Source organism: Emydura macquarii, unplaced genomic scaffold, assembly GCF_026122565.2.
Source record: "Emydura macquarii macquarii isolate MOO-44397 ecotype Brisbane River unplaced genomic scaffold, CSIRO-AGI_Emac_v2 contig_3530, whole genome shotgun sequence".
NCBI lineage: Eukaryota > Metazoa > Chordata > Testudines > Chelidae > Emydura > Emydura macquarii.
In genome coordinates this window covers 11,066,811-11,089,034 of record NW_027133667.1, presented here as the reverse complement: position 1 = coordinate 11,089,034, position 22,224 = coordinate 11,066,811, and the positions used below count along the sequence as shown (strand labels likewise).

At 42.6% G+C, this 22,224-nt stretch overlaps 1 protein-coding gene across 2 annotated transcripts in view; it reads right to left on the bottom strand.

Annotated features, from left to right (window-relative positions):
- IL17RA (interleukin 17 receptor A) overlaps positions 1-22,224 on the bottom strand; it is a 45,711-nt gene that overhangs the window by 15,076 nt on the left and 8,411 nt on the right. For both annotated transcript variants that reach the window (XM_067536269.1, XM_067536270.1), the window contains exons 2-5: positions 10,932-10,956; positions 8,283-8,429; positions 6,344-6,468; positions 4,326-4,452 (exon numbers count right to left, since the gene is read on the bottom strand). In XM_067536269.1, coding sequence (XP_067392370.1) covers positions 4,326-4,452; positions 6,344-6,468; positions 8,283-8,429; positions 10,932-10,956 — 424 coding nt within the window. The remainder of the gene's footprint in view (positions 1-4,325; positions 4,453-6,343; positions 6,469-8,282; positions 8,430-10,931; positions 10,957-22,224) is intronic.

The window sequence follows — 22,224 nt, the reverse complement described above, 5'->3', positions numbered from 1 at the left end:
CATACCACGTATGTGCAAGTTGCCATGTGGCCCATCAGCTGCAAGCAAGTCCAGGCCGTTGTAAGGAGGATATGTGCAAAGGCGCGTGATAAGGCTTGACATGGCTTCAAACCGAGGCTGTGGCAGAAAAGTCCTGGCTTCCGTGGAGTCAAGAACGACCCTGATGAATTCTATTCTCTGAACTGGTACTAGCATGGACTTCTCTTTGTTCACCAGCAGGCCTAGGTGATGACAGATGGCCTGTACCAAGACTGGTGTTGACCAGAGACTGGGACCTGCCTTTGATCAGCCAGTTGTCCAGATACGGGTAAATTTGCATGCCCTGTCGTCGGAGATGTGCAGCTATGACCGCCATGTACTTTGTAAATACCCATGGGGCAGAAGACAGGCCAAAGGGGAGGGCTGTAAACTGGAAATGGGAATAACCCACTATAAATCGGTGAAAACGTCTGTGCCTGGGAAATATTGTAATATGAAAATATGCATCCTTCAGTTCGAGGGCGGCATACCAGTCTCCTGGATCCAGAGAGGGGATAATGGAGACTAGGGAGACCATGCGGATCTAGAGCCTTTTGAGGTACCTGGTTCAACCCGCGCAGGTCTAAAATGGGTTGAGCCCTCCTTCTGCCATGGGGATGAGGAAGTACCGGGAACAGAACCCCTTTCCCCTCATGTCTGATGGGACTTCCTCCACAGCCCCCACTTTGAGGAGGCTCTCCACCTCTTGCAGGAGTTGCCCATGAAAGGGGGTCCCTGAAGAGGGATGGGGAAGGAGGATTGTGGGGTGGGCGGGGGAGAACTCTAGGGTGTAGCCCACTGCGATGATTTCAAGGACCCAATGGTCCGATGTAATGCGAGCCCACTCAGGAAGGAAGGGAGCGAGGCAGTTCAGGAAGTGCAGGGAAGGAAGATCCTGACTGGAAACTAGGAAGCCATCCTCAGGTGCACTGTCAAAACGGCTGGCACTGTCCACTGGAGCGCCGGGAGGGGCCCAGTTGATGATGAGGACAGAGCCTGTCAGTGCCTTCTGAAATGCCTATCCCTCTCTCTCCTTCTGTATGCACCAAAGCGTGGAGCCGGGTATCTGGGCTGTTACTACTGAGAGCAGAACTCCCTTCTCGAGGCATGGGGTGTATAAAGGCCCAGCGAATGCAGAGTGGCCCTTGAGTCCTTCAACCTGTGAAGTCCATCTGGTTCGAAAAAAGTGCGCTCCCATGGAACGGAAGATCCTGGATGGATTGCTGCACTTCTTGGGACAGATCGAACGATTGTAGCCATGAGCACCAGCGAATGAGCACAGCCAAAGTCATACCTCTTGCCACGGAGTCTGCTGTGTCCGAGGTTGTCTGCATGGTGGCTCTGGCCACTGTTTTACCTTCCTCCAGGATGTAAGGTCCAGCACTTGCTCTTGAGGAAAAGCCTTGCCAAAGCGCTTAAGGGAGTCCCATAGGTTGTAATTGTACCTCCCTAACAATGCCTGCTGATTAGCAATTCTAAACTCAAGGCTTGCCGTAGACTAACCATTCCTGCCAAACAAGTCCAACTTTTTGTAGTCCTTGTTTTTTGGCGTGGAGCTGGACTGACTCTGCCTGTCCCACTCGTTTGCAGCCACCACCACTAAAGATCCCAGTGAAAGGTGAGTGAAAAGATATTCAAATCCCTTCGCAGGAATGTAGTATTTTGTCTTAGCCCTTTTGGAGGTTGGTGGCAGTGACGATGGGGCTTGCCACAGGCCCTTAACCAACTTGAAAACCCCATCATGAACTGGCAGGGCGACCTGGGCTAGCACCGTGGCTGCCGGGACATCAGTGGCTGCTGTGGTTTCTTTAAGCTCCTCCACTTTCAAGCCCAAATTAGAGGCCACCCTCTTAAAGGAGCTCCTTGTGGGCTCTAAAATCATCCAGCGGGACAGATGGGCTCACCATGGTCGCATCGACTGGGATGAAGAGGATCTTTGATCATTTCTCCAATGACTCATAGGAATATGGGCCTGGAGCCACGGGGAACCCCCAGGAGTTCCAATATGGCCATTGCGTGGGCCACTGACCCTGGGGCCAACCTGATTGTGAGGGTCTTGGGACCTTGGTCTCGGGTTTTTGGTTGTGGTGGTGGCTGGAATTGACAGCGGGCCTGTCTTCTCCTGACGAGTAAGAGTCACTAGCCGAGAGCCATGGCAGGGCTCCTGCTGACTCCCTCCAGCTGTCTTATGGCAACTCCTGCCGGCGCCTAGGTGACAGTGACAGGCCCTTGACCCCTTACACCCATTGTGGTCTGCGGCACAATGAAGTGCATGGGGTGTCGGGGAATGGGACTTCGAGGACTGGTGATGGGACAGTGGGAACTCATGTCAGGAAGCAGAAGAGTGCCCTGATGCTGGAGATCTATACTGGTGCTGATTGGCTCCAGGCGAGCCTTTTGATGACGGTGACCGGCTTCAACATCTAACTGCCACGGGAGAGTTTGTTGGTGCCAGGGACTGGGAACAGCGCCACTCCGCCGTTGGGGACCTTGCTGCTGGACAGCAGGTTCAGTGCTGCATTGACCTCCGTGCTGGAGACCGAGATCGGCTGCGTTCGCTCACTGGAGACCATCTTTGACCCAGAGACCTTGGACGGTATCGCTTGGTCGTCCGCGATCAACCCAGTGAGCGCGATCCCATGGATCTGCATCTCGACGACAGAGATCGTCTCCTCAGAGATCGGTTCCGAGGCCATACACCTCGAGGCTCAGGTGACTGATGCAGCCAATAAGGGGATCCCATCATGGGCTTCCCCTCTGAAATCAGAGCCTTATCTCTTCCCAGTGTTGGAGCAGGCTTAGGAGTGGGCAGCAAGGGGAGAACCATCAGGTCTCACTGCCTGAAGTGCCTCAGGTGTTGATGGTACTGTGAGCTGGAGGGTCCCCCTTCCGCTCTCCAAAGTTGGAGGTGGCTCCTTCGGAGGGCTAGGAGCCCTAAAGGGTGAGTCCTGCTCTGGGTGCCCCAATGTGGGGCCCTCACTTGACCCCACATCCCTGGTCTTCGGTGCAGGGGAGTGGTCCTTGTCCAGGAGCTGCTGCGCCTGCTTTCTTGATGGGGAAGAAAGGTGGTGCTGTGATGCCTCACGGGCGGGTACTCTGCACCAATGATGTACTTGGCCCCAAGGCGGAATATGGCCGTTCTGAAGCCGGCCTCAGTGCCACTTTCATGAGAAAGGCTTTCAGACAGATCTCCCTCTCTTTTTGAGTTCTCAGCCTGAAGCCCTTGCAAATCCTTCCTGTGAGATTCCCCCAAACACTTTAAGCAACTGTCGAGGGGGGTCTCTGACTGGGAAGGACTTGAAGCCTAGAGACCAGAGCATATCCCACTCCCAGGCAGAAGTCCCTAACGGGACTAACACTTAACACTAACTGACTGACTAACTACAGTGCTTAATTAACAAAGGAACTACCTAATTAACCTAATCGCTAACTATAAAAAACGGGAACCAAAGCACTTGCAGTAGCAAGCGAAGTTCCAGCAACCGTCAGTGGCGGAAAGAAGGAACTGAGAGGGCATAGGGCTGGTGACGCCTCATATACTGCAGCATGTGCGTGGGACTCCAGGGGGTGCTGAAGCCAGCCCTACGGATACTGCTAAAGGGAAAAAAAAATTCTGGTAACCATGCATGGAGGCATGCACACACCTAGAATGGAATCGACATGAGCAAGCACTCGAAGAAGAAACAAATGTATTTTCTCCAGAATCCAAAGTGTCTCCCAGATTGGCTACTGTATTGACTATTGTTTTTCAAATTTAATTCTGAATCTCAATTTTTTAAAACTTATCTGAAGCTGCTGCAGAATTTCCAGTTTGCCACATTGGAACCCTGCAGAATCCAGAGACCAGGCCACAGAATTTCAGTCCAGCTTTCCATGGAACACATAGTGAATTGTGCATGCTGTCTCTCTCCGCAGGAGCCACTGTTACCTAGCATGAAAGTTTACTCTCTGCACCCTACTCTCCACATTTTATATTTGTGGGGCATGGGACACTACCTACATAGGCTTCTGAAACCCTGGATGTGAAGGAGATAGTGTGCTGCAGTACAGAACCTGGTGTTCATACTTTGTGGAGGAACCACAGTAGCACTGTGAAATGGTGGACTGAACATTTATTTTTTCCGAAGTAGGAGAGAAGAGCAGGTCTTACAATCGTATCAGCAACCTGGCTCCCTAACTATGCTTGTTCATGAGTCGTATTCCAGTTTGACTGATCTGGTCTGGATTGGAAACAAGCCCGGTCTCAGTACTGGCAAACTGATGTTCCCATCTCAAGGTTTAATAAAAGGTCTCAGAGGATCCCCTACCAGGCACGGTGTAAGACATGGATTTGCAGTTGTGGTCACCACTGGTGCCCAGTTTGGGCAGATGATGGACAGTCACTTGGTACGTCTGGCCAGGCTCCACCTCAAAGCGGTTAAAAGTGAAGTTCCACTGAAATAAGAGGATGAGGAGAGAGTTTTTATCAGACAACTGATCTGTCAAGACACTGAAATTAATAGCTGATACTATTCTGTTCCCCCACACTTCATCCTTTTCAACAGCTAGTGAGAGAAATGGACTCCAAGCTCATTAAACCTGTGCAGAACTCCCTGGTCCTGTCTCCATGTGCCTGAATCTCTCTTGTTTTGAATTGGAAGGGTAAGATTACTTTTGTGGAGTTCTAAGTCACTATATGAAAACTCTAGGCTGAAATGGCGGATTCACAACCCAAAAATCACTTAATTGTCTGGACAGCTTTCAGTTATGTTCCAGGTTGAGGAGAGGTTAAGTAATAATGAGGAAATGAGGACCAAAAAAAAAAAAAAAAAATGTATTTATACCTTCCAATACAGGTTGTACAAGTGAAACTGTGCAAGCCAGAATAAATTCTGCAGTGCTATGTAAGTGCATAGCTGACTAATTGCTTTGCCTTGGTATTTGTTACTTCCACATCAATTATCCACAATGCTCTTTACATCAGAGAAGATGTCAAAATTCTGGGGAAGGTCACTATTCTCCTGGAGGCCAGAGTTTTTCTCCACAGCATACTTAGGCTTGATCCTGAGAGGTGCCTGCAAATACTATTGTCCTCAGTAGAAATTGTAGGTACTCAGCCTCTCTCTGCATAACTAAGTGTGCCATATTTAAATCAATTAAGGGGGTGGGATATGATTGGTTAAAAAACTGTTTTGTAATGGACTAGGATTGGTGTTTTGTAGTTTCACATGATTGGTTAAGGTATAGCTAAGCAAGATCCCAGTTTTAACTATATAAACTGAGGTTCAAAAGGAAGTTCTTTGGAACATAACTCCAGGACACATCTCAAGAAGATCAGAGCTGCGAGACCACAACGCCCTGCCAGCCATACTGTGCAGAAGCTCGAGTCCCCAGATGATCTAATCCTGATTGGTTACCATGAGATCTGCCTGCCTTATTGGGAGTGGTGAACATTGTATGCTTAGTGTGTTTATTCTGTTTTGGTAATTGTTAATAAATAGAGAATAAGGATATTACTGTGTAAGGCTCCTTCACTGGTAAAAGATCCTGCAAACCCACAGAGAATTATGTCCAAAGCCCTATGAATTGGGAAGGGTGGGTACTTCAATTAACCAAGTTACACCCAGAGCCCTACAGCCTAGAAAACGGTGATCGTGAGCCCTAGAGTGTGAATTGGGTAAGGGTAGGTGCCTTTCCCCCAAAGCCCTATGGATTGGGAAAGGGTGGGGTATCTTAACTGGATTATGCCTTGAGTCCTTCGGATGGGGCACCTATTGTGCGGGTGACAGGATAAGGTCCTTAATGAACAACAGAGGGTGGGGAAAGACTTTGATCACTCTTATCCCAGTGCTTTCTTCCAGAATGTGGTTAAAAAGAGGACTTGAGGCATAAGGGAAATGTGAATTAAAATGATGCCATAAATGCCATGACTACCATATATGAAGCAATGCTTGCCAAGATTTGTGTAACAGTAGCATCCAAAAGCTCCGCCATGCTAGACATTATATAAACACATAGTAATACATAGTCCCAGTTGCCCCCAAGGGCAGTTACAATCCAAAGGACAGAAGTGGTTGGACAAAGGGAGCATTGACATTGTCCCCATTTTACAGATAGGGAACTGAGGCACAGAGTAACTGATTTGCCCAAGGTCCCAGAGGAACAGGGCAGAGCTGGAAATTGAATCCAGGCCTTCTGAGTCTCAACTCCACTGCCTTAATCACAATGCCATCCTTTCTGTTTTAAGAATTCTGTGCTATTCACTGACAGCATTGCTATTCGACTGAGTGAAGAGGAAACAAAGCTGTGGATTAGAAAACCATTTGTCAGAGTCCTGTTTACTCACCCGGCCTCCATTTGGACGGACCTGAAATGGCAGGTTGTTCTGAAAGTCAAACTGGGCACAGATTTGTTGATTATTGTTCACCTGTAGCACAGCCAGCTCCACTCCCCGGAGATACAGAATGCTTGCTGGAGGGATAGTGAAGGGGAGAGGTTAAAGTTTTGTACTAGCAATTCCAAATCTAAAGATTTTAGGTCCTCCTCCCCAGGAGACTGCCAGCATGTACCAGGCCCACTCCCATTCACTTTATCCCATCTGATAAAGCAGATTTACTAAGTCCCTTGCTATCAGCCACGTTCACATGACAAAAGCAACACAAAGTGCTGCACGAGTTTTTGTGTGACATTTAAATGAAGTGCAATGGGAACTGGCACAAAAGATTCTTGAGAAGCATCTTAAGAAGATTGGCTGCAAGTAGGTGAATGTGGGGTCATGATATCATAGGCTGAGATGTTACTCATAATGCAAAATGCACTTGTGCTGCATGAACAGGCAGAGGAAAGTAGAACCTTAGTAGATAAATCCAACCCTTCTACTTCACCTGAGAGTATCTCAGTGCTAGAATCAGCCCACTCCATCCTCCAGCCTTGCATCTCAGGGCTGGTCTACACAGTTTTTGTGCCATTATAACTATCAGTTTAGAAACAAGCATAGTTAAAGCAGTACAACTCTCTAGTATAGACACAGTTATAAAAGGTGTTTGTATTGAAATAGCTTATTCCTGTACATTTATGGAAATAAGTTATACTAATATAAGCACATTTAAATCTTTATACCTGCATCCAAACTAAAGTGGTACAAAACCTTCTAACTATATCTGTTTCTATACAGTTACAAGTGGTACAAAAACTGCATTTAGACTAGCACTCCGACAACTCCCATGTGCACCACCTGACTCAGCAGACAGCTAGTACTCTTCATCCTGACTCCAGCAATGATCAGTTTAGGATTGTGGCTGACTACTGTGTACAAGAGAGATTTCCAAAGTCAGTGAAAATCAAATATGTTTGAAGAGTGAAGGGAGAAAGCTGGAGGGCAAAACCTGCATTGTGCTCACACACCAGCCCTTATTGGCACTGGCATTAATTTCACAAGGTGCCAGCTATGGAGCATCTGCTGAGATCCAACACACATGTGCATGCAGGAAATCTGGGTTACAAGAACTGGATTTGATTATCCCAAATGGAAGAAACTTGCACTGGATTCAAGACAGCTGCACACAGGTGACTTATACTTGCTCTCTCTGGACGGACTCCAAACCTGTACTATTCATAGCTTTATATTCCTTGTTTATATTCCATGTGGTCATCTACACTTCCCTTGCTTTTCCTTTCCAATAGGTCTTCCCCAACTTTTGGTTTTGTAGACATGTCTTTTTACTATTATGAGTCCTTCAACCCTTAAACAATTCTTAGCTTCTAGAAAATGGAATGTTTTCCAGCTGGTTCCTCTTGCCATCAGAGTCTATGAACATTTCTAAACCTAGTTTTATGTAATATCTATCTGCACATTCAGGATCAGTTTGGAGTACACCTCACTCAATACTGTAATTGAGGTTTTCAAAGTATCTGTGAAATATAAACATGATTAATAATTTTAAGAAAAACCAGACTATAGTGATCCCAGTTTAGGGCTTTGGACTGCAGGTCCTTATCAGACACCTGACTGAATTGGGAACCTCAGCTTGGCAAAGTTAAGCACCAATAGTGGGCCTTATTTTTTCCATATTAAGTGCTGCCCTTCCATTCTAACAGCAGCATTTGATCTCTGTTGAAGGCTAAGTAATGAGGGAGGAAACAATTGAACTACATTTACTCACTTCATGTCTTTGACCCTACAGGCAAGTTGTCCAAAATGCATTCAGTCCCATTACTATCTTTAAGAGATTCTATAAGCCCTCTACGCACCTTCCCTTCCATGTCTATATTAAGTGATCACTTACCATCAGTAGCCACCTCCCACTCTATCCGCAGCACAGGGAGCAGTTTTCCCTCCTTGTCAGAGAAAATGTCAGGGTGGACACCAAAATTGCTTGGAGCAGAGGGAGTCCATGTGGAAACCTGTAACCAGCTCTGGTCCATGCAGGTACCTGTTAATCAAATCAAAGATGTTTCTTAAGCTTATTTTCATTCCTTATGGTAATATGTCTTAATGGCAGATGTTTATGTGCAACATAGCCCTCTGCTGGATGACATAAGACCTGCACAGGTACATGCAATTATGACTTCCTCTAGTGCAGTGGTTTTCAATCTTTTTTCATTTGCAACCCCTAAAAATTCTCAAATGGAGGTGTGGACCCTTCTGGAAATCTTAGATATAGTCTGAGAACTCCCAGAGGCCCATGGACCACAGTTGAAAACCATTGCTTTAGTGTATATTTATAAAATATATAAATCCTGCTGACAAGCTCACTGACCTTTTCTTTCATAGTTCTTACAGTGAAAAGCTGTGTTCTGAGGGTAGGTAGACCCAGCCATGCTATGTGAACTATGGACATTATAACCTTGATGTGTCTCTCCTGGGAAAAAAAATTTTCTTCATAGATTTTCAAGACAAAAAAGGTAACATTATGATCATCTAATGTGATCTCCTTATCAAAACAGGCCATAGAATTTTGCTTAGGAATTCCTGCATCAAGTCCATACTTCTTGAGCTTGTTTCTATCTTTTAGAAAAGTCCAATCTTGATTTAAAAACTTCAACTTGATGGAGAATCCACCGTATCTCTAGGTAATATGTTCCAATGGTTAATTACCCTAATTGTTAAAAAATATCTGCCTTATTTCTAGTCTGAGTATGGGCAGCTTCAGCTTTCAGCCACTGGCTCTCATATTTTGCTAAATTAATTAGTCTCTCTATGGGAATATAATCAACATGGCTTTATGGAAAAAGTCTCATCAAACAAACCTGGTTTCATTTTATGATGTGATTACAAACTGGATTAATAAAAGGTAACTACACAGATGTAAAATACCTAGTTTTCTACTGCACAATATTCGGATTAAAAATAGCATTAAACAGTATCAAACTACAGACTGAGTGGATTAAGTAGTGGCTGACTGACCAATCTCAAAAAACAATTGTTAATGGGGAACCAGCACTGAAAGGGGGTGTTTCTAGTAGAGTTCTGCAGGAATCGGTTCTGGGCCCAAAGTTGTTCAGTATTTTTATCAATGATCTGAGGAAGTAAATATAAAAACAATGCTGATAAAATTTGTGGATGACACAAAGACTGGCAGAGAGGTAAATAATGAAGCAGTCAGGGTAGTCATAGAAAGTGATCTGAATCACATTGTAAACTGGACCCGATTCAACAAAATATGTTTTAATATAGCCAAACACAAGGTCATAATCTAATAACAAAGAACATACATCATACCTACAGAATGGGGGACTGTACTCTGAAAAGCAGTGATTCTGAAAAGGATTATGGGGTTATGGTAGGCAAACAAGAGCTCCCAATGTGATGCTGTAGCAAAAAGGGCTCATGCAATCCTCAGACATATAAACAAAGGAAGCGTAGGCAGGTGGTGATTTTACATCTGTACATGGCATTGGTGAGATCAATATGGAAATACTGCAGCTAGTTCTGGTGTCCACATTTTTAAAAGAAAGGGTGTTACAAATTGGGGAGGGTGCAGAGAAGAGTCACAAAAATGAGATGAGGGCAAGACAAATGCCTTACAGCGAGCTCTATCTGTTTAGCTTAGCTAAAAGAAGATCAAGAAGTGATTTGATTATGGTATGTAAGTACCTTCATAGGAAGACAACACCGGGCACTTAAGGGCTCTTTGCTATAGAATCAATGTCTGGAAGCTGAAGCCAGACAAATTCAAATGAGAAATAAGGCACAAATTTTTTATCAGTGTGTATGATTAACTATTGGAACAAAATACCAAGGGAATCATATCATGAAATATTAAAATCAGGACTGGATTTCTCTCTGGAAGATATACTTTAGTAAAACAAAAATGAGTTTAATAAGGAGTAACTGGATTAAATTCCGTGGCCTGCGTTATACAAGAGATCAGATGATTTAATAGTGTATGTTAGCCAGTCCTGAAGATTTAAAAAATGTTTAACTTTGGAAGTTGTTAATATCCTTCCTACTTATGGTTGGAATACATATTTCATTTTCCATTATAAGACCAAATATATCACTCAGCTTCTTTCCAAACACAGAAACACAGCTATTGAACACTTCTGCCTTTTCTGCATCATTATTGATAATTTTAACACCCTTATCTAGTAATGGACCTACACCAATGGTAGGCTTTATTTTGTTTCCAATATATATACATTTTTTTAAATCATCCTTCTTATTGTCCTTAATTGACTCAGTTTTGAACAGAGGCTAAAAAATTATGGATTTGCTCTTTTCAAGAACTCTGGCCTGAAAAGAGACCTGACCTCCAATTCTCCTTTTGAAAAGAGCTGGTTTTGGATTAGTCAGGGAGATGTGTGACAACACTGGTCAACAAGATAATGCTTAGCTTTGTCACTTCTCAGTGGCTTAAACAGAGTGCCACCGTCTGACTTCAGTTAAAACAAGTGGGGAGGGAACATATCAGAAAGAAGAAAAACTGACTTACTATTTCTTACGAGGCAGTTTAGATTCTGTGGAGAAAAGAAAAAAGTTATTGAGAGAATAGAAGTTGTTTTCTCATTTATCACCCTGATCTGGTGACAGAGGAGCACAGAGAAGAGCAACAAATATGGCCTGGAAAAACTGACTTACTAGGAAACAGTAGAATATAGCTTAGCTAAATTACAACTTAAACTATGTACAAGTACTTCAATGGAGCATTTAGGCAGATGACGCTATTACTAAGAGTGATGGGATGAAATTAAAAAGAAAATGTAGGTTGAATATCAAGAAAAGCTGCCTAAAATGCAGTTTTGTTAAACTGTGTAATAGTCTCTTAAAAGAGGTTGCTATGATGGCTACAAATTATTACCGTCCAACGCTGGTCATGCGGGCAGCCATCTGCAACTTCTGAGATCATTTTGACCTACACTGTGAGTTCCCTGGGTAGAGCCTGTCACTGTGGTATTTGTTCGTATCGTGCCTAGTACAATGAAGCCCTCTTCCCTAATTGAGGTTTTTAAGTGCTAGAACAGAATAGAGTAGTAATAAATAAGGTCACTTTAAAAACTAGACTGGATAAATCACCGGACAGCAAACTATAGGGAATAATCCTGCATTGTGATGGACTGGATGAGCTAATAGTTCTTTTCCACCTTTAATTTCTATGATGCTATTCAAAACCAAGGTACAGAAAGCATTCTAGCATCTTTAGTAAGTACCAGTCCTCTGAAAAGGAGAATCTGTTTTTATTCTCTCGAGAACGACTTTTAAAACTGAACTACAAAGGGGAAAAAAATTGAGTTACTGCCCTTTTATACTTTATGAAGAATTAAGATGGCCTGAAAAGAAAAAAAGGCAGAGGGTGAGTGGTTCTGCCCCACTGGGTCCAGACCAGCTATCATCTCCCGCTCCAGAGTTCTCTGCCCCTGCTGATTGCGGTGTGTGTGTGCGCGCGTGCGCGCACCCCTGCTTTCCCTCCCTTGTTCATATTCATGTGAGATACACAAGAGACTTATTTAAGAATTTGAGAGTTAAAATAAACTTGGTGAAGAATGCTTTCATTTACAAGGGACATTGTCAAGTAGCTTAGGTCCAACATTTAGTTTTTGAAAAACAAAAGAATTTTCACCAAAATTGGCTGTGCCTATACTGATATTACTATCTTCTTAAAACAGAATTAGGATTAAGATAAGAAACACCCTCTCCAATTCAGAAAGAATCTGAGCCTCCAGCTGTTACCCATTAGGAGAGGAGGGAGAGAAGAAACACACCCCTATATCCAAAACCAGCAGCTCATGAATGGGAACAATCATTGTTCCCACCCCACCTGGACCCCTTCCTTCTAGTTTCCGAACAATTTGCTGGGTGGGGAACCAGACTTCCAGCCTCATTGCTAAGTTCCAATACTAAGGCCCTTGATTCTGCATGTACTTCTGCATGTGCCAAAGTTTCACTGAAATAAAAAAGCATTTAATCTTCAGCTTTACTGAACTGAGGCCTAAACACCAGCACCACTAGAGACTCTGATTAACTGTGCCCTCCAGTCGGTAAAAGGAATATCATGACCACAGGAATCCTGAGATCACACTTAATTTCAAGTTTAGTATTAATGGGAAAAATAGGCTCTTTATCTTCAAAGCTCTTAACACACTAACATTACAGCCGGTCAGCTAAAGCTGATATACTGAGTCATGGCACTCATACTAAATTAAGAATTCCCACACAAGAGGGTTGCATCAATTAAGTTAAATTGGTGCAACTTCTGTGTTTAGAAAATCCTTAAATTGGATTTTTACATTCTTTTAGTTTTAATAAACTGTCTGTAAACACAAATAGGGACATTTTCCCAGCACTTTTATATCTTCAAATGAGAACAGTTTGCTTGGTTTGAAACATTCCCATGTAGCATCTGCAACCCAAACTCTACAGCACTTTGCCACTGAATGAGAGTTAGAAAGTGATTACATATTGAGTAAACCAATGTGAAGCCAGCTAATCTTTTTTTTAACTGTTCAAATTGAGTGAAATACAAGTAAAAGAACATCATAAATGTTGAAACAAATTAAATCATCACAAAAACTTAAGTGTTAACAGAATTAAAGGAAACATAAGGATATGTTATTTTACCTGAAAAAAACCCTTTAATCAATAAAATTTAAAGAAAGTAATTGGTCACCAATTATGAAAATTTGAGTTTTTAAAATAAACATTCAATATACAAAAAAGAGTATGACAACCAATTACTTTCCTTTGGTTAAAGCCAAATTAAATTAAATCATTCTGTCCTTGGACAATTTTAGATTACCAGTAATTATTGTAAATTGTACTTCATAATAAAGTCCTTGCATAAATGGTGATAAGTTATTTACACAAAAGGCAAAGCCATCTGCTTTTATTTAAGTGTTGGTTTTCTGATCAGCAGATAAGATGTGTGTTGCCTAGAAGCACAACGGGTGTTGCGTTTCTTGGTTTGGTACCCACTGGGAAACACTTGACAGCTGTAGGCCCAAAAGGAGGACAGTCACACAAGAAGCAAGTTCTTGGGAGGAGAGTTTGGAATCAGCAGCCAGGAGTATTACCTTCCTGGAAAAGGAATGGTTACTCACCCTGTGCAGAAACGGTGGTTCTTGGCAATGGGTGTCCCTATGAGTGCTCCTCTCTAGGTGCGCTTGCACCCCATGCACCTTCAATTGGAGATTTCTCATAGCAGTGTCCGTTTGGCCTGCACATGTGTTACTCAGCCTCATGACACTGTTATATAGCACTGCAGGGGTTAACAGTCTTCAGCTCCTTCTCTACTGTGAAGCCTGTCCCATAACAGGAAACTGAAGCAGAGGGGAAGGAGGGCAAGTAGTGGAGCAATCACAGGGGGACACATCTCCAAGAACCACAGTTACCGCATAGAGTAGCATCCTCCTTTAAGGAGGAGTGGGCTTTAGTCCAGCATGGAAGAAAGTACAGCTAAGTCGAACACAGTATCGGAAGCAGAGCTGCAAATTATTGCATAGAAGCCCAAGTCTCAGTTTTACATATTTCAATTATATTTCAGCAATAAGCGGAGGACTGCAAAGACTGACATAAATTCAAACAACGGTCTTATAAGGCATTTAAGAACCAAATTGACATCCTGAACTGGAGTAGAGCATTTAACTGGCAGAAAAAGATTGCTGAGGCCTTTGTAGAGATTCATCGACGTTATTAGCAAACAACTTAGTGCCGTCAAAAGGAAGATCTTCTATTGCATTCTGGACCTCCTTTGGGAATCCTGAGTGCTGAAGCCAGGAGGTCCTCCTTATAACTACTGCCCTAGAAACTGAATGAACATCAGAAATGTTGAGAGAAGCCTAGAGAGATGTCCTGGCCAGTGAAGTAGAAAGCAAGCAAGCCTGAGACATGAGGCCTGGTATAAAAGCCTAGTGTAAGGCCTCAGGCCCAAACAAAATCAAGCCCTGCTAATATAAGGCAAAGTTAACAAAAGTCAGGCTGTGAGCAGAAGTCAGGCCCGGTTATAAAACACGCCTGTATACAAGTTCACAGAAATTGGCAACAGGGATGGGATTGCAAAAACACACACATTCCTAAGAAGTGCTAGGCACAGAATACTCACACAAACATATTCCAGAAGAGTGGTACCTGAATGCCCCAATAGCAAATATACCATAAACACCCACCCCCCAAAAGATAACAAGGACATGTTGACCCCCTCCTAAAGATAAGGTCAGGATGACAGTATGATGGATAGGGATGTTTTGATTGAACCAACATGTACAAGGTAAAGGGTGGTAAACTAACCACATCAGAGGGGCAATACTTAATTTATTTGTATCAGTGTATAAAAGAGGACTCTCAGTGGGGGTGTCTTAGTCCGGCCAAGGGAGGAATGGAAAGTCCCACCAAGTCCTGCCATTCACTGAGCCGCATCCATTGTCAAAGGCATATATGTATTAAGTGTACTTGTAGCACATATAGGGCACTAATGCCATGCTTCATCGGCAATAAACCTGGCTGGGTTTCTTTGCTACTGAAAGCAAGTCTGTGGTCTTCTTGGGCAGTTCAATCGAGGACTGCTGTGTCCACTATCTGCGCAGAGCTGGGACACCACACTGAAAGAACACACACACAGCCAGCGACTAACAACAATGGCCTTCTGCAATAATTGTCTGGAACTACTCTGTGTTGTGTGGGCAGATGTTCAATAAAGGAGTTCAGCTTGATATAATTTGTGTGGTTGAACTTCGCCATTAAGGCCTGGTAGCTGGTGATTCTAAACTGCTAAGCAGCTGAAGAATAAGATTTTCTACCAATGAGGTTGAGATGCTTATGATTTTTACCATAGGGTGTAGATTTAGCATGGTGCTGCCTTCCACATTCATTAACTACCTCAACCATCAAAGAATTAGGAGATTGGTGAGAAAAACATTCTGACCTCTTCAAGGGAACGTGATTTTTTTTTTGTCTGCCCTCTGGCATGTAGGAAGAATTGAGGTTAGAGTATGCCAGATGAGCTGTGCAGGATCCAGCAGTGCTTTGACGACTGGCAGGGCAATGAGGGCAGAGGAGGTTGTATGCAGGATGTAGAGCAGCTTATGATGTGGTTCTTCAGTCTCCTTGAGGGGGATCTGTAAAGAATCCATGACCCTCTTGATGAGATTCTGAAACTGCTTAAAATTGTCAGCCAGCGATGGTAATAATGGCATAACAGCTTCATCCAGGGATGAAGAAGAGATGGTTGTGGTTGGAAAACCTTCCTCGTCAGCTCCGTTCCTCAAAGGTCTCTTCCTAAGATAACACCATCGGTACTGGATAGGTGTCTGGAGATCTGGAAGTTCTCGATAGGAGATCAGAGCCAAGCAATGGTGAATCAGGAGTCTTGAACACCATGAGGTCTTCAGAAAGCTGGAACTCTTGCAGTAGTGACAGTGTTGTCTATACCTTGTTCAGGACTTGAGCTGAAGCAATGGTAGTAAAGGAGTTGATGGTACCACAAGTTTTGAATGCTATGGGGGGGAATCTGGACAGAACGTGAGTAGTCTTTTTTGGTACTGTGGTAGATCTCTTTTTGCTGCTGTGGTCTCCTGACTCCGATGGTGTCTTGGAACCTGATATTTTAGGGTCTCTTTGCTTAGCAGTGCTCTCGGTACTCAAGGAATCAACAGCCTTGGGGATACCATGTTGGAGACTGATGGGATCTGGGGGAGCTGATGACTTCAACTTCTTCGAGATAGATTCCTTATATAGAGAACTTGGGGCACAGTCTTTGGAAGACTTATGAAAGGAATCTTGGGTCTTCCTCTTATATGCCCTCAACGTGTGTGGCTCAGAGACAGAAAAGACAGCTGACTTACTCAGAGACTGGCATATCGGGAGCAGGGCATGAGAGGGGTGTCCTGGCCTGGTTCAAAGGTCAGATGCAGCTCCTTTCCCCATAAGGAGTCAAAGTTTCATCTGCTTGTTCTTTATGGCTTTAGATTTTATTGCCAGACAGAAGTTGCACTTTTGGGAAATGTATGATTGCCCAAGTCAACGGATACAGTAGAAGTGTCTGTTGCTCCCTGGGATTACCTCCTGGCACAACAGGCAATGCCTGAATTCAGGAGAACCAGGCATACTATTGAAAAGGGCAAGAGCCTCCCCAGATTGGAGGGAAACTATCTAAAAGCTATATAATATTTTTTTGGTTTTAAAGAAACTAATACAACTAACTATTACTAAGTACTAACTACTATAATACACTAAACTACTAAAGCTAAGAGAACACAGCTGAGGCAAAACAACACGGATAACTAACTAAGGCTGTCTCAAGCCAGTGCAGTTGTGAAGGAACTGGGTACACTTAGCTCTTGCAGTGCTATATAGCAATGACACAGGGCACGAGGCTGAGTGCATGCATGGACCAAATGGATACCGCTATGAAAAATCTCCAATCAAAGGTGCAGGGGGCGCAAGCACCCCTGGAGTGGAACACCCATAGAGACACTACTTAAAAAAAAGCCGCTGACTCACCATGACAGAGATGCCAGCTGATACAGGAGGAGGAAGTGCTGCAACTTAGTTTCTCAATCTACACTAGCACTCTGAAAACTGAACAACACAGAGCAAATTTAATCAGACTCTTCTCCCAAATCCAAATGTTCTAGGCAAAGCCGTTTGGAGAGATTCCCCACTGGCATCCCAAGAATGGTGTAAAATAATCTTTGCTTTTTTATATTCATACAGAACTGGCAACAGTTTGTTCATCCAGCAACATCAAGAGACCGATGGGTATTTTGATTTAAAAAACTCTGCTCCCACTGAGTTCTGACTAGATCATGGACCAAAAGCAGGTCCCCATTCCACTTTCCTCCAGCCCCTCAACTGACCTGCTTCCCAGTGTAGAGTTCCTTTCTTCCTACCCCACATTGGCCTCTTAAACTATTGGGCAAAAGGTCTTTGTTCACACATAGCTGGGCACATTTAAAAATTAAAAGTTGTATCTCGTCAGGCAAAAATCCAGGTAATTTGCTAGACAAGCTGAGATGCTTTCAGCACCTAAACATACTCAGACCACACATACTGCTAGGTCATCTGCCTCCCTAAAGGAACAGTTTGTATGCCACAGAGGCTGGGAATGACTTCCTGACTGAAAAACAAGCAAGGCCAACACAGACCACAAAACTGAACTATAAGCCCAGGAGGGAAATAAGAAGCAGGGAGAAAATTTCTGCCAAGGGAACAATAGCATATCTCTACCAGACCTCCAGGAAAATCCCAATGATTTTTTTCTCCTTTACTGCACTCTAGACTGGACTCTACCAACTTAGACATCTAAACATTTAACTACTCCTTGCTGGACCCCAATAGCTGCTGTGGACCACAGATCTGAGACACAAAAAAATTGGCACCATGCTTCTCATATTATCACTAGCTACTACAGGTTCCCTCTCTCCCAACTACATACATCCCCTCCCAACACCAAAGAGGAAAAAAACATAATTCTCAGTAAAGAAAGGGGCTAAAATTTTAGTAAACAGGAATGCTCTGGTCTGATTGCTTGGTCATTTAAATAAATAGCTACACATCACAGAACCAAGATGACTTTTTATATGATGTTGCTCATTCCTGGTTTTGGAAAATCTTGAACAGATTATTACATTAACATATTGTAGTTGCACAAACATGTATCTCCTTCACCCTCCCATCCCAAATATCAATATCAAAGAGGGTACTGCCTCAATTCTCCAAAGTAGACAGAGCAACTAATTTCAATTCCAAGTGCAACCACAGATTTTAAATCTAAACGAAATTTGTTGTGTTGTAACTTCTATCTACGCTCTCAGAACATAAGAATTTTGGGGGAAAAGGACCATCTTTTTTTTGTGCACACAATGCTAGATTAATGCCAGTGGGGGCCTCACAGTAGTACTGCAACATAAACACATAGTAAACACTGCAATAACTACCACCATTCTAATACTGCATTTAAAAATCTAGAAAATAGAAGGAGGTTGTTTAAGGTCCCCAATCATATGTAACATAAATAGGGTTTGCAGGGAAGCTTGCCATCTTGATGTGAAGGGGAGTAGAAAGTATATCCATTGGACCAGGTGCTAACCTACGTTCACAGAACAATCACTGGTCTTCCAATCTGTTAAGGTTTTTATCCTAAAGCTGATTCCATTAATATTATCAGATGGTTTACATCTCCTGCAGACAGACAATCACAATGTACTTATCCTTGCCAATCAACTAGAGGAAGAATTCTGCTGTATGACATGCCCCCAGTTATGCTGATACCATGTGAAAGTTTCACCTTACTTTTAATGTAATCTACATTTTCAGCATCTTCCAAGCTGTTTGCAAAGTATGGATAAAGCCATCAGTTTCTTGGGGCCCATAGTATTGTGCATAGTTATAGCTAACATGGCTCTAGGTATGGGTCATGATATGGGATGAAAAACAGCCTGAAAGGTAGAAAAATTGACTGATTTGGTTTAATAGCAGCATCCAGGCATTCTTCAAATTATGTTAGACTAATTCCAACTATTGGGAGCTATTTAGGTCATTTGTCAGTTCTCTTAAAGACAGACAATTACCTGGAACTGAAGAAAAAACCACCCACACACACCCACCCACAAAGGTGCAATACACAGGTGCGCTAGTAAGAGACTTGTTTTTATTCCTTGTCCCAGATACTAGACATGGGACAAGTTTGCAAAGCTTAATAATCTGCTCACATGACTGTTGTCAGTATCCACTAAACTCCAGTAGCTACTGTTACACTGTGGAGTTTGACAGTTCTGCTTCACCAAGAGGCTGTTCATGGAAGAAAAAACCACTTCAGTGATCAAGCATGACTCCTACCTTTACTCCTATTTATTGTTTGCTCTTATTTACTTCTGGATCCTCAATTCCAGTGCACTTAGTCTGAAGTATTTTAACCTTCACCCACAGCAGAAATCACAATTGAATCAGAAGACTACAACCAATAAAAGTGAGGGAGGCAGTAACTAAAGCAAACCTGACAGGCTACAGCAGACTTTGACCTGCTTGAATTTCTTGTATAACAGACTTCAATTTAGTTGCTATTATTTATTCTACAAGTACAGCTAAGTAACAAAACGTTTTGAAGTTTAAACTGTCTTGTGTTAAGAAAGTTAGCATGTCCTTAACTATTCTCTCTCATTGAAGGACCATACACAACTACTGCTGTTCAATTACAGAACTTCTCTAAACTGGATACTTATTATTTGCATACAAAGTCAGCCAAAAACCTAATGGCATAAAAAATATAGGCATGTTGAATATGTCTCCCAACCACATACATGATATCAGTGATAGTCATCACTATCAAATTATGTCACCTCTAATTTGTGCAAATAGTTTTTACCATGCTGCACGTTTTACCCCCCCAAACTTCCACTATTTCACAAACCATACTACTGTGTATGTTTCACCATCTAAACTCTATCCAGAAACTGAAGCTGAAGCTGAATTTGGCAGCTCACTTGTCTTACCAGGAGCATGATACCAGCACTTTTGGATCCACACTGGCTACTTGCTAGGTACCAGGTAGAACATAAGGCGTTGGTTTTGACTTAGAAAGTCTTAAATCACCTGGCAACTACTTATCTGAAATACTACCTCTCTTCACAAGACACATTGTCATAGTAGTGGCCATCAGAAGTGTCTAAAGCTGGATCCCTACTTGTATGATAGAGAGAGGTGGCTGCTGGGATATTCTCTGGGAGGATTGCTCATCTTTAGAAAGAAGACACAGTACCACATATTTCCGTAAGAGTTTCCACAGCAACAGACTGATGGGAGGTAGAGGTTCGAAGGAGGAAACAATAAAGGGAATAGTTTAATATAAAAGCAGAAGACAGCTCACTACTTTAAGTAATACCAGACAGTAATGTTTATAGGCAACATTACAGAGATAAGTTTAAAAAGGGATTTAAAAGAGGATAAGGCAGAAGGCTATATTAATTTTGATCGGGAATTCTTCCCATGCATAAAAAGGCAACATGGGAGACAGCATGGAGGTGTTTGAAGCTACATCTGAGCAAATAATGGATTTTTAGGTTCACTGGCAATTTTGAAAAAAAATCAGGAAAAAAAATTGTTCCAGGTCAAAATGAAAACTTAAAAAAAATTTTTTTGGCAAATAAATTAGAAAAATTTAGATTAAAAATAAATCAAAATGTTTTTATGTTACCAAAAAGAAAAAAATTAAGTAAAAATGTTTGGTAACATTGAAACAAAACCGTTTCATTTTGACTCTAAAATTTCATGTTGACTTTCACTTTTTATAAATATTTAAATAGTCATTGGAGCAGGGACTTGCACTTGGATCCTATTGTCGTTTATAATGACATTGAGTTATTCATGACGACAATGGATGGTCATTGGGCCAAAAAGGTAGTGAGAATGACTCTACAACATAGCAGTTAAAGCACTCACCTGGGAGGTGGGAGACCCAAGTCCAAATCCCTGTGGAACGGCTTCAAGAGGAGAAACTGAGAAAGCCCACACCAGACTACCCCAAGCCCAGAGTCTGGGTACTCTCCTGTAATGGAGGAGATCCAAGTTCAAATCCATGCCCCACATTATGCAGAAGGAGGAACTGAATCCAGGTCTCCCACATCTCAGGTGAGTGCCCAACCACTGGAAAAATAAACTCTTTATCTTAAAAGCTTTGCTGAGCTATACTTGAGATTAGCTGCATTGACAGAACGAAGACATGGGTGAGTGGCTTGATAAATTAATGTTTATATCTGATTATTTATTAACCACATTCCTTTTTGTATTTTTGTATTTGTGCTGTTGATGCTTTAAAAAAGTCACTGTGCTGTGTGCAATGGAAAACACCACAAATCTGGAAAATTGGATACTAGTCCATCAGCACAGAGCCATAACAGTTCAGTTGTTCAATTAATAGGGGGCCAACGTTTCCCAGCAGGACTCTGTGGGAACCCGAAGGCAACTGCAATAGGCTAGGAAGGGCTCCCTGCTATCTCCTAAAGAATGGCTGCAGTGCAGCAGGATAGGAAGAGTTCCAAGTTTGCAGGATTTACATCTCATCTGAGGATGAATAGGTGTAATGTTTTTGGTAAGCTGCTTCTCATGTGCCTGGCTACTGCAACCCGACCTACTTATTATGATCTACTGTCACTTCCTTTTTCTGATCCCTTATCTTGCAAGAACAGATCAGTTAAGCACTGTGTACATTATACAAATAACTCCTAAACACGGCTGTGTTTAGAACTGGGGTGAAAAAACTAAATTTTCCACATGAAATTCTTTAATTTTGAATTTTTTTTGCTTCCTGAAGCTGTTCAGTAAAAATGTTCCATTTTTGAAAGCCAAAAACTAAAAAATGTTACCAAAAATTCCAGTTTTTAATTTCTGCTTATTTGTCAAAAAAAGTAAAGTGTGTTGAGAATATTTTGACCAGCTTCAGTTGTGATACTGTTTGTTCTGGCTAGCAGCTCTGGTTTGCAGCAAAAAAAAGTTAGCAGAGAAGGGAAAAAAGGGGACATCCTGTGGCATAGATAAAAACATACATTTTCTTTAGCTCATCTCTGCAGAGTCTCTCTCCCCCACCCACTAGCCTCACTTTCATGAAGTGTAACAGGTTCTATGAATGCTCTTTCCACAGGGTCTTTTGTGGGTCCCCATCCTTTTTCCAAGTTAAAACTGCTGTTCTGAACTCAAACGGGGTCCAACTTGTCAATTCATTCTGTGTCTTCCCAACAATTTATTACAATTGGTAGGGGCTATAAAACACTATCCCACATGACTTCACAAAACAGGCCTTT